Source organism: Rhipicephalus sanguineus, chromosome 4, assembly GCF_013339695.2.
Source record: "Rhipicephalus sanguineus isolate Rsan-2018 chromosome 4, BIME_Rsan_1.4, whole genome shotgun sequence".
In the NCBI taxonomy this organism is placed as follows: domain Eukaryota; kingdom Metazoa; phylum Arthropoda; class Arachnida; order Ixodida; family Ixodidae; genus Rhipicephalus; species Rhipicephalus sanguineus.
This window is the reverse complement of record NC_051179.1, coordinates 203,374,735-203,391,336: the sequence shown is the minus strand read 5'-3', so window position 1 is coordinate 203,391,336 and position 16,602 is coordinate 203,374,735. Positions and strand designations below refer to the sequence as shown.

At 49.1% G+C, this 16,602-nt stretch overlaps 1 protein-coding gene across 1 annotated transcript in view; it reads left to right on the top strand.

Annotated features, from left to right (window-relative positions):
• LOC119391998 (TWiK family of potassium channels protein 7) overlaps positions 1-15,292 on the top strand; it is a 200,127-nt gene extending 184,835 nt beyond the window's left edge. Inside the window, exons 2-3 of the mRNA XM_037659633.2 lie at positions 14,123-14,454; positions 15,233-15,292. Of these exons, the coding sequence (XP_037515561.1) occupies positions 14,123-14,454; positions 15,233-15,292 (392 nt within the window). The remainder of the gene's footprint in view (positions 1-14,122; positions 14,455-15,232) is intronic.
• Positions 15,293-16,602: the final 1,310 nt, after the last annotated feature.

The following is a 16,602-nucleotide window of genomic DNA, read 5'->3' as shown; positions in this document are numbered from 1 at the left end:
TTGCTATGGTCAGATGCGACGTACATGGCCATCATGTCACCAAGAGTGCGATTGAAGCGCTCAGCCATCCCATTAGTCTGCGGGTGATACGCAGTTGTTGTACGGTGAATGATACGGCATTCTTTGAGAAGAGCTTCTATGACGTCGGATAGAAATACACGCCCTCTATCACTGAGTAATTCTCTTGGGGCTCCATGGCGAAGTATGATGTGGCGCAGAAGAAACGAGGCAACATCACGCGCTGAGGCGCTGGGCAAAGGTGAAGTTTCCGCATAACGCGTAAGATGGTCGATGGCCACGATAACCCAGCGGTTGCCGTCTGAAGTGCTTGGTAGAGGGCCATAGAGATCGACGCCTACGCGATCAAATGCACGTCCTGGGCAAGGCAGAGGTTGCAGCGGGGCAGCTGAACGACGAGGAGGATCCTTGCGGCGTTGGCACGCGAGGCATGAGGGTACATAATGACGGACGAATCTGTACATCCCGCGCCAATAATAACGAAGGCGGAGGCGTGTGTAAGTTTTGAGTACCCCTGCATGCGCGCACTGTGGATCATCGCGAAACGCCGCACAGAGATCCGAACGGAGATGCCGAGGGACCACAAGTAACCATTTGCGACCGTCCTGGAGGTAGTTACGGCGGTATAACAGCCCATCGCGAACGGAAAAGTGGTGTGCTTGGCGACGTAATGCACGGCTGACGGGGGGTGCCGATTGGTGTTGCAGGAAGTTTAGCAGAGAAACAATCCATGGATCCTTCTTCTGCTCCAAAGGCATGTTCGTTGCAGATATGGACGACGCCGATAACGGCACGTTAGGTGAATTAGTCTCGCTATGTAGAGGAGAGCGAGACAAGGCATCTGCGTCGGAGTGTTTTCGGCCGGAATGGTAGAGTACTCGAATGTTGTACTCTTGGAGTCGAAGCGCCCATCGAGCTAGACGACCGGAAGGTTCCTTTAAAGAAGAAAGCCAGCACACGGAATGGTGGTCGGTTATCACGTCAAATGGGCGGCCGTAAAGATAAGGTCGGAATTTAGTTATGGCCCAAATTATAGCCAAGCATTCTTTTTCTGTTACAGAATAGTTGGATTCAGCCTTCGTGAGTGCGCGACTGGCGAAAGCAACGACATACTCATCGAAGCCAGCCTTTCGTTGGGCAAGAACGGCGCCAAGGCCGTCACCGCTGGCGTCCGTGTGAACTTCTGTCGGAGCGCTGGGGTCGAAATGCCGTAGGATCGGAGGAGAGGTAAGGAGATGACGCAGCTTATTAAACGCGGCCTCGCAACTTGGTGACCAGGTTGAAAGGTTGTGGTCCGCACGAAGAAGCTTTGTCAAAGGGTCTATGATGGTCGCGAAGTTGCGGATGAAGCGGCGAAAGTACGAGCTTAACCCGATGAAGCTGCGAAGTTCTTTCAAGGTCTTTGGCCGCGGGAACTCAGCGACAGCTTGAAGTTTGGACGGATCAGGGAGCACCCCATCTTTTGACACGACATGGCCGAGAATGACTAGCTGCCGAGCTGCAAAGCGACACTTCTTCAAATTGAGCTGGAGGCCCGCGTTGGCGATGCATGTCAGGACGCGTTCAAGTCGAAGTAGATGGGATTGAAAGTCCGGTGAAAATATGACAATGTCGTCGAGATAGCAAAGGCAGACCTGCCATTGAGTCCGCGTAGAATGTTATCCATCATTCTTTCAAACGTTGCAGGCGCATTGCACTGACCGAAGGGCATGACGGTAAACTCATATAAATCGTCAGGGGTGATGAACGCAGTCTTCGGGCGGTCTGTCTCAGCCACCGGGACCTGCCAGTATCCGGACCGTAAGTCGATGGACGAGAAGAATTCGGAGCCGTGGAGGCAGTCTAGCGCGTCGTCAATACGTGATAGAGGATAAACATCCTTACGGGTTATCTTGTTGAGTCGACGGTAGTCCACACAAAACCGAATGGTGCCATCCTTCTTCCTGACCAGCACTACAGGAGAGGCCCAGGGACTGTTCGAAGGTTGTATGTCGCCGCGTTTGAGCATGTCGCCTACGTGCTCGTCGATGACGCGGCGCTCCGTTGCTGACACACGATACGGCCGTTGGCGCAATGGCGCATGGTCTCCGGTGTCGATGTGGTGGACAACTGTGGAAGTGCGGCCTAAACGAACTTGCTGTAGGTCGAATGATGTCCGAAAGCGGTTAAGGAGGGCCACAATCTGGGCGTGCTGACTCGTAGTGAGGTTGAGGTCAATGCACCGAGAAAACGTGACTTCACGAGACGGCTCCGCAGGAGTAGCGTCAACGCCGACGGCGTCAACCTCGACAGAAGCCGGGTTGTCAGGCACAGTATAAACAAAGCTTTGGTCAAGTTCGTCAGCATGACCGAGACACTCAGCGTGGTGCAAGGTAGCAGGACAAGAAAACATGTTCACAACATAAAGAGCGCTGACACCCTGTCGAACGGTAAGAAGGGCAAAAGGGAGCAAGAAAGGATGACGGTGAGTAGCAAGCTTCGACGGTGTGAAAAGAACTGTGGAGTCCGAAAATGCAGCGCAGGATACGGGTACAAGGGTGGCAGAGAAAGGAGGAACGTCGGTGTCGCTGGCGACTAACACTCGAGAAGAGGCGCTGGAGGAATCTTCGAAAATGTTGCCGCCGAATGGAGACAGCGAAAGTTCAGCACGGGCGCAATCGATAACGGCATCATGAGATGACAGGAAGTTCCAGCCTAAAATCATGGCATGAGAGCAGTGAGGCAGAACGACAAACTCGATGTGGTACAGGGCATCGTCTATAGAAACCCGGACGGTGCACGCTCCCAATGGGTCAATCGGCTCGGCGCTTGCTGTACGTAGCGAAATCGCAGAAAACCGCGTCGTGACTTTTCTGAGCTTAAGACGAAGCTGGTCAGAAATAACTGACACCGCTGCTCCCGTATCGACAAGCGCATAAACGGCAATACCTTCGGCAAAAACGACAATTACATTGGTCGGGAATAAATGAGGACTTGCGCACTTCGCTGATATCGCAGTTCTTGCCTCCGGAACTGCGTCATTCAGTTTTCCTCGTGGACAGCTTCAGGTCGGCGGATGAGGGGAGACAGAGAACGTCGACGAGGGGATGGAGACCGACGAGTACTGTAGCCTCGGGAAGAAGGCGCGGCGTCGAAGTGTGGACCGGCAGGAGCCGAACGGTAAGTGTAGTCCGGACCATTGCTTTGTGGTCGTGCAGAGTCGGAATACCAAGCACGGAGACAAGCCAGGTACTTCGGTGACTGCCTTCGCTTCATATGCCTATCCCGTACTCGCCACGGAAAAAACAGCCGTGCCCACGCTGAGTGGTGCAGGACAACGGATTCTTTGGTGGAATTCCTTTGGAACAGTGTCCGCCCGACTTTGCCGCGCAAAAAGAAGTGCCCTGCCCCGAAGAACGACGTGGTGGTCCTTGGTGGCCACACCCTTCCTGACAGGCACCGTAGCATCCTAGAACTTGGACCAAAATTCTGTTTTGAACCCCAGTTGACGGTCCTGGATAAGATAGCGCTCTCTCGACGCATCTCCCATCGAGTTCCCGACCAGGAACGCCCGTCCTGCCAAAAGACACTTGTGTCTGCGTTGGACCAGTTTCCAGGTAGGCCGCGGTCGTCAGGCCGGTGGACACCTCTGGTGGACTATTTCGTACAGAACAATCTTAGGCTATTACAATCTGACAAGGAAGGTTCCTTTGTTGTTATGTCTGACCTGTTGTTCTCTGAAAAAGCAGCGTGTGCAGTTACAAAGAACTTCAAGCCTGTGTCAGTCAATCCTGCTCGTGTTAAGAAAGAGGCCGTATCCCTCTTGCATAGGATGGGTCTTGAGCGTCTTGCCTCTTTGGTTGATAAAGCTAAAGAAGACAGACTCAGCATTTTCTTTAGCGCCAAGACGCACAAGTTAACGATTCCTTTCCGCTCCATTGTTACTGAACGCCATTCCTGGCAACAAGTTGTTTCCAGCTACCTCCTAAGGCACCTTTCCTCACTCAGAATAGAAGATCCCTTCCTTATCCCTAGTTCTGACCATGTTACTAACTACCTGACCTCCCAAAACCCTGCTTCCTGTTCCGTGGCAAGTTTTGGCGTAGAGGACCTCTTTTACTCTATGCCTCAGGACAAGCTCATGACGGCTGTAAAACATTGCATAACCGAGCATAACGATGAACTTGCGTTCAGGAACAAGTGCGGCGTGTCGGCGGAGGCCTTCTTGGAACTGCTTAGTTTCTATCTAAAAGCAACTTTTGTTACGTGGGAAGGTGGTGTGTATGTTCAGAAATCAGGCATATGCATTGGATCAAAAGTTGCACCTGTCCTCAGTAACATTTTTCTATCTGCTGTTGACCGTGCTATAGATAAGGAGGTGCAGGGATTAGTAACTAAGGTGTTTCGTTACGTCGATGATTTTCTAATCATCCTCCCGAGCAACGCTGCAACTTCCCGACTTCATGAAGTGATGAATATTTTCAAAGACAATGCCCTTGGTTTACGCTTCACGTGTGAATTGCCAAACAATGGTGTCATTCAGTATTTAGACCTGTGTTTGTATGCTGAGCCGGAGCATCTATGTTGGTGCTTTTCGCCGCGCACAAAGAAATCGCTCCTTAGTTATTGTTCTGGGCATTCAAAGATAGTTAAAAACGGCATTGCCTACAATTCGCTAAACTCGGCACTTACAAAGTCGTGCTATCATAAAATTGAAGTCAGCTTTAAGGAGCAATTAGCTAGGCTAAAGAATGCTGGCTTTCCTGTCTCAACCCTATCGTCCATTTCGCTGAAGTTGCTAAAATCATTAAAACTGTCCGCATCTCGAACTGGTCAGCGCACCAACGCCACCAAAAAGCCAAAGAATGTTGCTGTGATCCCATATGTCCATGGGCTCTCGCATAGGCTCAAGAAGATTGCTAAGGGCTATGACGTAAATGTTGTTTTTTTCTGCGCGTGGTAAGGTTGGAAGAGCTTGTGCCGCGATAGACAGGAAGAAGAATGGCCAGTCACGGAGAAATTTGTGCTCTGTCAATCATCGTACCCGATATGTATCTTGTGCATGTGGTGTAGTGTATGACATCCCGCTAACTTGTGGAAAGAAATATATTGGACAGACGGGTGCCTGCCTTAACGAGAGACTACGCCAGCACAATAACACTTTAAAAGGCACACCTACTTCACATTTATCTGCTCATTGTCGTTCTTGTGGGTGTAAACCGTTGTTTAATCGCACGCATATCATCTTCAGGCACGTTGACCAAAGGTCTCGTGAAATCATAGAAGCCTTTCACATTAAGTACAACAATGATGTTTGCATTCCCACCCCATCTATCTGTCTGCATGACTGCGAATTTAGCCTGCTTGAAAGAAGTGACAATTATCTGTAATGCGATGATGCGCACGCAGTCGGTTTACGTGTATTTATTCTTTTCTGCTCAATAAACCCAACAGTTGTTAGTCCAGCGCCTGTCCTGTGTAGTCCTCCTTCTCGTGTCTTCGTCTTTTTGCGCTGTTTAAACAATGAAGTTAAACCAACTAGCCCAATTTTACACACTGTTACCAAGCACGGCGGCGGCAGAATCGTGCTACATGGCCAGCACATCCGCATGAGAAACAGATGGGCCGGTTGTCTTGGGTGCGCCACGGATTGAAAACAGGGGCCGCAGATTCAGCGAGGTATTGCCGAGCCGGGTGAAGGGGCTGCGGTGGTGGACCGTAGTTTCTTGTCGGCGTATAGTTTGCGGTCGCGGGTAAAGGTGAAGAGAAGGTGGGCATATGTGCGTATTGCACAGCCGCAGACGGCGGCCTTGGCTTGGCGGCGGCTGCAGCGTAATTAAGCGGAGCTGTCACTGGAGCCGGCTGATGAGCAAGTGGTACGATGCTTGCGACTTGTTCGTGTATGACCTGACGGATCTCGGGAGTCAGGAGCGATTCAGACGCTTGGGCGGCTGGCAGAAGAGACAGCTGGCGCGCGACTTCTTCCCGAACAAATTTCTTGACCTGGTCGAGGAACGACGAGTCGGAAGCAACAGCACATGAACTGTTTGTTAAAGTCGAAAGCGTGCCGTCTGGTATTAGAGCTCGTCGTGTGGAAAGCCGTTGTTTGCGCAGTTCTTCGTAGCTCTGGCATAGAGTAATCACTTCGTTGACCGTCTGTGGGTTTTTCACCAAGAGCATTTGGAAGGCGTCGTCCTCTATGCCTTTCAGGATATTCCTTATCTTCTCGTCTTCGGTCATGGACGGGTTAATGCGCCGGCAAATGTCAACTACATCTTCTATGTAGCTGGTGAAGTTTTCACCTTTTTGTTGAGCACGACTGCGCAGCTGTTGCTCAGCCCGAAGCTTGCGGACGGCGGGGCGACCGAATACTTCTTGAAGTCTAGCTTTGAATGCTGTCCAGGTGGGAAACTCTGATTCGTGGTTGTGGAACCAAACGTTGCGACTCCGGAGAGGTAGAAGCTGACGAAGCTGAGTTTATCCGCGTCATTCCATTTATTAGAGATGCTGACTTTGTCGTGCAATGACAACCAATAGTCCACGTCTTGATCTTCAGCTCCACTGAAGATGGGAGGGTCTCGTTGGCGTGGCGTACCTGAACAGACGACTGCAGGTGACGCCTGGGGAATATTGCTCTGCCCAGCATTGTCAGGCATGGTTGGCACGGGAGGGATCGTCCGGTTTCGGAGTTCCAGGTCTGGAAGTGCCCCGCACCTCCACCAAATGTCACGAGGCGTTCTGGGTGACCAAGCCCTCAGATGGTAGAGCCGAGCGGCGAGAGATTACAATCGGGAAAACACCGAAACGTAGCTATTATGAATAATCTCGTCATCGTCTTCTCCTTCCAAGCCAGATCCCCACTACCGATTATTTCCAGTACAATATATACATACTTATACATATACGGTGCATGAGGGCGGCGATGGCGACGGCAAAAACCAGCCGAGACTGTCCATATAATTGCTATCGCAGTGAAACGGCATCGCCATGTCTTGCCTTAAGTCAGCCCTCACCAAGTCATGAGAGCACAAAATGAGTGATAGCTTTAACGCAACACATTACACGTCTTTTAAATGTAGGGTACCCTCGTGATGCAGTGGCCACTGTCGCTGAACGTTTGAAGAAATCCATTATGTTAAGTCCGCGCATGGTTGCAGAAAGCGATAGGAAGAAACGTGTCGTAGTTTTACCGTACATTCTTGCGTATCTCACAGGCTAAAGAAAGAAGGAAGTAGATACGCCGTTAATGTTGTTTTCACGGCTTCCAGTAAGCTAGCCAAGGTTTGTGCCGCTGTGTAGAGGAATAATGAGCGAGTAAAAGAGAAGAAACGGACCGATATTTGTTTCGTAAAACACACCAAAAAATTCACTGATTGCCGTGATGTTCTTTCGACGCTGTCGCCTGAAGGAACAAGTCAAATTTTGGCTAAAGAGTTTCCAGTTCGAAGCCAGGTTACCTGTTTGCTGCAAGGATTCCGGGGGCCTTAGTTCCATCACCGCTTCTTCGCTGGCGGCACGGCTGCCACTTCTGACACCATGTATCGTGCTGATAAATGACGGAGGCAACAGCAGGGTGCAGAACAAGAATGAGAACGTTTTAGTCCATGCGCCGTATTTATACCTTGGTAGATGTACACGGCGCATGTGCGATGCCGTGTTGGCTGTAGGGTAATAGCACGTGTCCGAAACAACGACGAGCAAAAAGTCGCCAAAAGTCGCCATTTTTCTTCAAATTTCGCCAAAAAAGTCGCCACTCCACATATTTGTGGCACGCCGAGTAATAAAAATTGAAAATTATGTGTAGCCCTGTAGACTACAGTACCATCTATAACTCCTAAATTATACTGACGTTTTCTAATGCCAGTGGCATCGCCAGTTTACCATGGGAGTCAGTGCTTGGGGCGTCTCGTTCTCCGACTAGCCGTGAGATGGGCTTGTTCGCCCAAGAATTACCAGCCGTTATGAATCAGAACTTACAGACAATAAGGCCAAGGAAAGTATAGGGGGTGTTATTTGTAGTAATTAGAATATAAATGTGAAGAAAGTAAAGTGGACGAAAAGATAACCTGCGACCTTCAAATAACGCGTCTCGTTCTGGCAGACTTGATGCCTTCTTGTAGTATGCGAGGGATTATTGGTCAGCCGCCAGTTCGTAAAAAGATCGCGTGCTACGTGACGCCATCGGGTAGAAAAAGAGTGTCCCACACTCGCCGCCATGGCTGCGATCGGCGCTGACTAACATCCTAGGTTTAAATGCACAGATATACCCCATAAAGTGGACGAGGGGATGACCGCCGCCGTAGCTCAGTTGGTAGAGCATCGGACGCGTTATTTGAAGGTCGCAGGTTCGGTCCCTGCCGGCGGCAGGTTATCTTTTCGTCCACTTTACTTTTTTCTCATTTATATTCTATATACTACAAATAACACCCCCTAGACTTTCCTTGGCATTATTGTCTGTTAGAGCTCAATAATATTGTGTCTAACAAACAAAAACGAGCCCTTAAAAAGTCACCTTCTTTCCTTCAGCCGTTATGAATGGAACACTCATGATATGCTTTCATCGCAGTACGCTCGTTGTAAAGGTGAAAGTGTGGTAAACCTCGTGTGAAAAGCGCGACAGCATTGTTTGTAGACAGATTTATGTCCCCAGACAACATACGAGCGGTAACTACCAAAGAAGGTTTATTGAACATCGCATATGTATATATACCGTGCTCAACGCCGTCGCACCGCAGGAAAAACAGACACAAAGAAAACGACACCATACAACATACGAGCGCTAAATAGCCACAAATGTTTAATAAACATCACATGCGTATATCTACCGTGCTCAACACCGTCGCACATGCCCACACTACTTTCTCAGAAAATACAACTCTTTATCTGAAAGGTCTACAGAGGGATTGCTGACACATGCTGAATCCAATGAAGATATTTTTTTCTGCCTCTATAATCTCGCGAGTGAGCCTATCACTACTTTTGCTGACGACAGTACACTGTGCGAAAAGAGGTTCACAGCCACAAGACCCGCAATGCATTGCCAACCAACCGTCACGTGCCGTTTTCTTTACATTTTGCGCATGCTCTTTCAAACGTTCATTTAGACATCGCCCTGGCTGCCGTATATATTGTTTACCACAAGACAGCGGAATGCTGTAAACGACATTGGTAGGGCAGGCAACAAATGAACCTTCGTGCTGCTTTTTGCAGCCTCGTTGAACACGAGAGCGCCTCTGATTGTAGAGTTTAATGAGCTTCTGTGGTGCTGAAAACACAATTTTCACTTTTGAGCCAGCAGCAATTTCCTTGATATTGTGGGACAGCTTATGAATATAAGGCATAAGGGCCAATTTTTGATGTGCATCGGTTGATGCACCCTGTGACCGGTTATTCTTCATGCGCATTTTTCGGAGCAAGGCTTCCGCAACTGAGCACTATAGATGCAAATGGTAGCCAGCCTGCAATAACCGCTCGGACTGGGAGCGAAGGCTTGAGTGCATCTCGTTAGGGCAAGTCTTCTTTACCTGAATTAAAAGTTTTATTGAAGGTAATACGACAGCCCTCTTAAGGGAACAAATCATAAATGATTCTTATACATTTTGAGTACGAATTAATATGATACCAGGCGCCACTGCCCATTTCCTAGGGTAACGATTGTAAAATGGTATATAGTATTGTCTTTACTGCCATGCTCGCCAAGTACAGCGAAAAATACCTGAGTAAATAATTTTTTTATTGCACACACGCAACGCATCCGCCTCTCGGCCATAAGTATCCCTAGGTACTTGACCCCGACGCACTTCCCTGGTATCACGGAAGGGACACTATTGGTAAATGCTGGGAGCCCCAGGATAATTCACCGTCATTTGGCGAAGAACTTTCTCCAAAACAGCGCAGTTTGTCGACGCCTTGTACTGCAAACGAAGGCCACATTTGATCCCTAAGATGGAGTCCAAAAGGTCCAGCTTCATCTTATTGCGAAGTTCCGTGTTATTCAAGGTTAGATGAAAAAAAGTCAAATAAACGCCAGGCCTGCGCTGAAACCGCAGCACAGTCACAGCGAAAGCTGGAAGAGCGGCGTTTCTAGAGCCCGTTAAGCTCTCTTGGGGCTACAATACAAGTACACTAGAAAGGTACCCCTACGCCATAAATCACAATTTTTGTGAAGTTGGGAAGCGCCTACTAAGCCATTATTCGTCATTCTGCGGAGAAGCGAGACACCAGCTTGACGATGAAGAACTACGGCTCAGCCTTTGTAATGCGTTGGAATGTTTAAACGGCCCACCAGTTATGTAATTTGCATTGGGTGACGCCCGGTCGCTATTTCCCTCTCCCGTCATGCTGTATAACACACGTTGACGTGGGAGAGAGACAGGGGGGGGGGGCGAAGAACTTTACTGAGGAAGTGAATCATGCGCTTATGGGCTTCCTTGGCAGCCAATGCAAGTGCACTTGCGAGGAACCCACTACGCTATAAATCATTGTAATTTTACTGAGACCTCGAGGAAGTGGATCATGCGCTTATGGGCTTCCTTGGCAACCAATACAAGTGCACTTGCGAGGAACCCGCTACGCTATAAATCAGTATAATTTTTTAGAAGTAGGGCAGCAGGCACTGTGCCATTTTTCGTCATTCTACGGAGAGTATCGGCTTGGGCTAGTTGGTATGTCATGACGAATTGTATAGCGCAAACGGGGTGCTTGGACAGACAGAGAAAACTCTGTCTGTCCAAGTACCCCGTCTGCGCTATACAATTCGTCTACGGAGAGCGTTGGTACCTGCTAAACACATGTGAGGCATTATGCGCACTTTGTTGATGCTGTGCCTGATGACGATGAAGAATTATGGCACAGCCCTTTGTAATGGGTTGGAAGCATTCAACAACCTACTCGTTGCACAATTCGCATTGTGTGGCGGCTGTTTACATTAGCATATTGCATACGCTAATGTGGTTCCTTCCCGACATGAAGCCTGTATAGGACCTTTTTGCTAAGCAGTGTTAAGCACCGGCATGGCTCAGAGGTTGAATACTGGGCTCCCACGCAGAGGGCCCAGGTTCGAACCTCGTTCGATCCTGGAAAGTTTTTATTTCGTTTTTTGTTCTTATTTCGGGCGATACTGATTACGGACACCGGCGGCGGCGGCGGCGAACAACTACGGCGCCAAAAACGGCCGGTGAAATGATCTCATAACAGCTTTCGCTGTAAAAGACTCTTTCCGCTTCGGCATTTGAGATCGGAAGTGTCAGGATCGTGATGGCTCTAATGGCGAGCGCTGAGAGAGAGCATACACCAGCAGTGTCCCTGAATGCTAGCGCCTCATACCAAAAGCTTGTGGTGGAGTTAGTTTCAGTTGAAACAAATACACAGTGAAACAGTCGCTAGAAACAGAGAGAGACGGCTTGAGCAGCCTTCCTTCAGATATAAACAATGTCGTTGTAGTGCAATCATACGTCCGATAATCGAACAACTTAATTACTAAGCAGCGGAAATAACTTCATTGAAAGTACTGCGTGACCTTCACAGTGCCCGCACCACGCTTTCTGTGCGGTCAAGCTTACACTACACATTCGCCTCGGTGCAGTTTCTGAAGGCTCCCCAGAGAAGCCGACTTCTTGGTCTGCCAGAAAAGTATGTTAATAACAAAAATAAACTCTACATACAATATATGACATGCATGTCATGATTGTCATGTTACCACCTGCCATTTATGTTCGTCATACACTCACGTCACGCAATACCACTTTTGATGTATGCCAAGCTAGCGAACCGACCACGAGGGCACCACGACCGTGGCATGTAAATCATGCCGAACTTGACATGCATGTCATGACTGAATGTAAAGTTTTCGAAAGAAATCTGTCTGGCTGGGTGGAATATTTAGGAGGTTAATATGGCTCCAGCCAAGTTTAAGAGAGCCCGACGTTTCGAGACCGATTCGGCCCCTTCCTGGTGACTGGTTTGGTCAGGGAAGCTTCTCCCCGACTTGTTCCACCGCGGCTCCGATTTCTCTAGGCCGTCATGACTGTCATGTTACCATGACTGTCATGTTACCACCTGTCATTTATGTTCGTCATACAGTCACGTCACGCAAAACCAGTTTTGGTGCATGTCGATCTAGCGAACCGGCTGCTAGCGTACCGTGAGTGTGGCATGTAAATCATGCCATGCATGTCATGAATGTTATGTTACCACCTGTCATTTATGTTCGTCATGCATTCGCGTCACGCAATAGCAGTCTTGGTGTATGTCAAGTTAGCGAACCAGCCGCGAGCGCACCATGAGTGTAGCATGTAAATCATGCCCTACATGACATGCGTGTCATAATTGTCACGTTATCACCTGTCATTTACGTTCGTCATACCGTCACGTCACGCAATACCAGTTTTGGTGTATGCCAAGCTAGCGAACCGTCCGCGAGCGCACCATGAGTGTGGCATGTAAATCATGTCCTACATGACACCTATGTCATGATTGTCATGTTACCACCTGTGATTTATATTGGTCATGCAGTCATGTCACGCAATACCAAGTTTGGCACATGTTAAGCTTGCGAAACAGCCGCGAGCACTTCGAGACCATGTCATGTAAACAATGCTGCACATGACACACACGTCATGATTTTCGTGTTATGACCTGTCATTTACGTTCGTCATATAGTCATCTTATGGCATGCCAATTTCTGTATACATCCCATTAACGAAACTGCCGGGAGAGCACGAAGTCGTAGCCGGATAGATAGATAGATAGATAGATAGATAGATAGATAGATAGATAGATAGATAGATAGATAGATAGATAGATAGATAGATAGATAGATAGATAGATAGATAGATAGATAGATAGATAGATAGATAGATAGATAGATAGATAGATAGATTCGCTCAATGTCGCAGAAGTTCGCCAAGAAATGCTTCGCATTTAAAATCGAAAACTAGCGTGGGTCCCCAAGGCGTCTTGGGTAGCGATCGAGACGACACAGACGCAGCGCGGACCACGACGCAGTATGGCCCGCGTCTCAAACGATTTTCATTTAGCTACGGGTACCACCCCGTGATTTTGACCCAACGCAGCTTGCGTTTGACCCAGTTCTCGAACTCTGCTATTCCTCCGAACGCAACAGCACCCCACCCAACGCAGCTTGGAGACCCAGTATCTCGGGACCCCTATTCTCATACTCTGTAATAACTAGGAAATGCCGGTAACGTGTACAGGCCCTTGCAGATTCGTCTGACGTTTATATGTCCCGACTGCCCACTATAAAAGCAGATAAAAGCAAGAAGTTATAGAAGGGACAGCAAAACGATTCGGACACAAGCCTCCAACACGGCGCCGAATCAGTAGCTTCGTGAAACCTCCGAAAGATCGCAGCAATTTTATATAAGGTCTATTAAACCACTCAGTCCTTCGTGTAGTTGGTAGCGTCTATTGGCGCAAGGGTGGCACACTCACGGCACGTCGGCCGCATGACGACGCTGTCGCGATAGGTCCAGGTATGAGTCGGGACTGATGCCCGGCAATGGATGAACCTGCGACGTTGATGAGGTGTTGTGTTTAATCGAACAAGGGCCAGTTATGGCCAAAGAGCACAAGTCCTCGTCTCCTGACTTCAAGTACCTTCTCGAACACTGGTGCTTTCCTTATATTTTAGACTATCATCTCACTGTAATGGAGATTTTATGGACATAGAACCTGCGACGTTGCACAGCACAGGGTAGTCCGAGGATACGGCTCGGCTGCACCGAAATGACCTGACCCAGGATTTTGGCCGTTCCAGGAACATGAGCCTTGGGTAGCCGCATAGCTGGCTGGGCTGGGAAGGCGGGCCCCGCCGTGGCATCTCAGGTGGTGACATGGCCGAACGTCCAGCGGGACAGCAACTAATTCGTTTCATTGCCGCACCACGGCATACACGCGCACTTGGCCGCGCACTTCGAATTGGCTAAATTCCTATCACAATATGCTACAATCAAGTTGTATTCATACGCAACCATAAAATGGCGAATAGCCATCTCCACTAATTAGGAATGCTTCGCTACAAATGCGATAATATTTTGTGCATTTCTTCAATTTTAGTGCATTTATATAGTCAGTACATTTATGGGCACTTGGTGCTCTGACGCAGGCTACGGGAACATCGCTCCCAAGACCAACTTGGGTAAAATCGTGACCATCTTGTACGCCATCGTGGGCATCCCCCTCATGCTTCTGTACCTCACCAACATTGGCGACATCCTGGCCAAGGCGTTCAAATACGTGTACCGGCGCCTATGCAGCTGCGACCACCGCGGAGGAGACTTATCTGGCCGCCGCCCACATGTTGCCTCGTACTACGGATCGTCAACTAGGAGGACAGCCGGGGCCCTCTGCCGCGTCAACCATATCGCACTCGAGGAAGGACTGCTTCCCGGAGAAGCCATCAATGGATTCGCCGCCGCGGACCGCATAGGACAGAACGTGAGTGACTTGCTCGCAGCTGCGCCTTAAATTCCCTCTAAATTTAATTTTACCGCATGTCTGAGATGTAAGACACAAATAGATCGACGCCGAAATGATGGCTGCCACAGCACGTAGGCACTCACAACGGTGGTCTAGTGGTTATGGTGTTCGACTGCTGGCCCGAATATCGCGGCATCGAATCCCTTGCATAGGGGAGCGCGGATTTGGTTAGAAAGACAACACGACAGAAAGGACGCTCACTTGCAACTGAGTTTATTTTAAAAAACTTCTCACCAAGAAAGCTTATGCGCAAGCGCATTCACAACAGCCACTGTCATACACAAAAAATTCCCGAATCACTGACACATGCGGTAACAGTCTAAGAACACTTAAAAGGTGCTACATATGATCAGCTGCTGTGAAGGAACTTCATTTCCTTCTTCGTCAAATGCAACGAAGGTGCACTGATGCACGCGTCTGCAGCAATCTTAATCTGGTCCGCCTCTAGTATCTCTCTTTCACGCCTTCCCTTTGCTCTACTCATTACATCTGCCTCCTCAAAAAGTGCTGTGCACCCGCACTTCCTGCCATGCGCAGGAAGGTGCGCCGCGTAATTCTGAGCCATCAGCGTGGTCGCGTGCTCTCTTTATCTATCATTAGGACATCGGCCCGTTTGGCAGATGTCAGCTTTACCACAACTGAGTGGGATTTTATATACCACTTCCGTATCACAGGGGACGAATGGCTTCTTGTGCTTCTTTTCGCACCCTGATTTCTTGGTTTGTTCACCGGCCAGAGCACACAAACGGGAAAGCTTAAAGGGGGCCGTGAAGACGAGGTCTACGCCGTGCTTTAATCCTATCCTCTTAAGGTTGTGTGAAATGGTGTGAATGTAGGGCATGACAACATACTTGATAGGACTCTGTTGTGGTGAAACGGAAGGTGAAGCACCCTTCTTAAGAAGGGAGGATGCCACGGCAACAAGCAAGGTAGAAGGGAAACCCGAAGCTAAAAGGCGAGAAATCTGGTTGTCGAAGCTATGACTAATCGTATGAGTGCATGACTTGGTCAGCGCCGAGTTGAGGCATGAGGAAGCAATGCTCCTTTTTACTAATTTAGTATGAGATGAATCAAAGGGTAAAATAGCTTTCTTTGACCGCGGTTTATACTCCCAGCAAATATGGTCGTCACAATTAAAAAAACTAGAGGCGGACCAGAATAAGATTGCTGCAGACGCGTGCATCACTGCACCTTCGTTGCATTTGATGAAGAAGGAAATGAATTTCCTTCACAGCAGCTGATCATATTGTCGCAACGCGGAAAGAACAGGACACAGGACCACGGTGCGACAAGGAAAACAAGGTCTGTATTGACAGATCAAAAGAGCAGACGCTTCCACGTCGTCTTCCTCAGAGAGAGACAGTGGTTGCCGCTCGTGCTCCTCACTTCGTTGTCCTCTGTCAATCTGCCGTCTTTTAGTCGTGACATCAGTCTCCCTTCCAAGAAAGCATGGTCCCGATGCTTCATAACCACAGGGCTTTGTACATCACTGGCAGCGTAGGATTTCATTCGGACAAATAGGGCTTCATCCGAACCACGTGCACGACTTCTGGTGCATGCCTTTGACGCCTCGAGCCATGAGCACTATCGGGAACAACCTCATGGTTGACGTCAGTGAGACGTCGGAGAACTTTACACGGCCCGAAGTACCGTCTTAACAGCTTTTCTGATAGGCCACGACGTCGAACTGGAGTCCAGACCCAAACTTTCTCTCCCGGCGTGTATGAGACTGGTCGGTGACGAAGATTATATCGCCTTGAATCGTAGTCCTGCTGGCGACGAATGCGTATGCGCGCAAGTTGTCGGGCTTCTTCAGCAAGCTGGGTGATGTAATCAGCGTCCGTTTCGGCTCCTTCGCACTCATGTGGCAGCATAGCATCTAGCATAGTTGTCACTTCACGACCGTGGAGATGGCGGAACGGTGTCATTCGTGTTGTTTCTTGGTGAGCCGTGTTATATGCGAACGCGACATACGGCAAGATCTCGTTCCAGTTTTTATGCTCCACATCGACGTACATGCAAAGCTTATCCGCAAGTGTCTTGTTGAGGCGCTCCGTCAGACCATTCGTTTGCGGATGATACGCCGTTGTTCGCCGGTGGTATGTG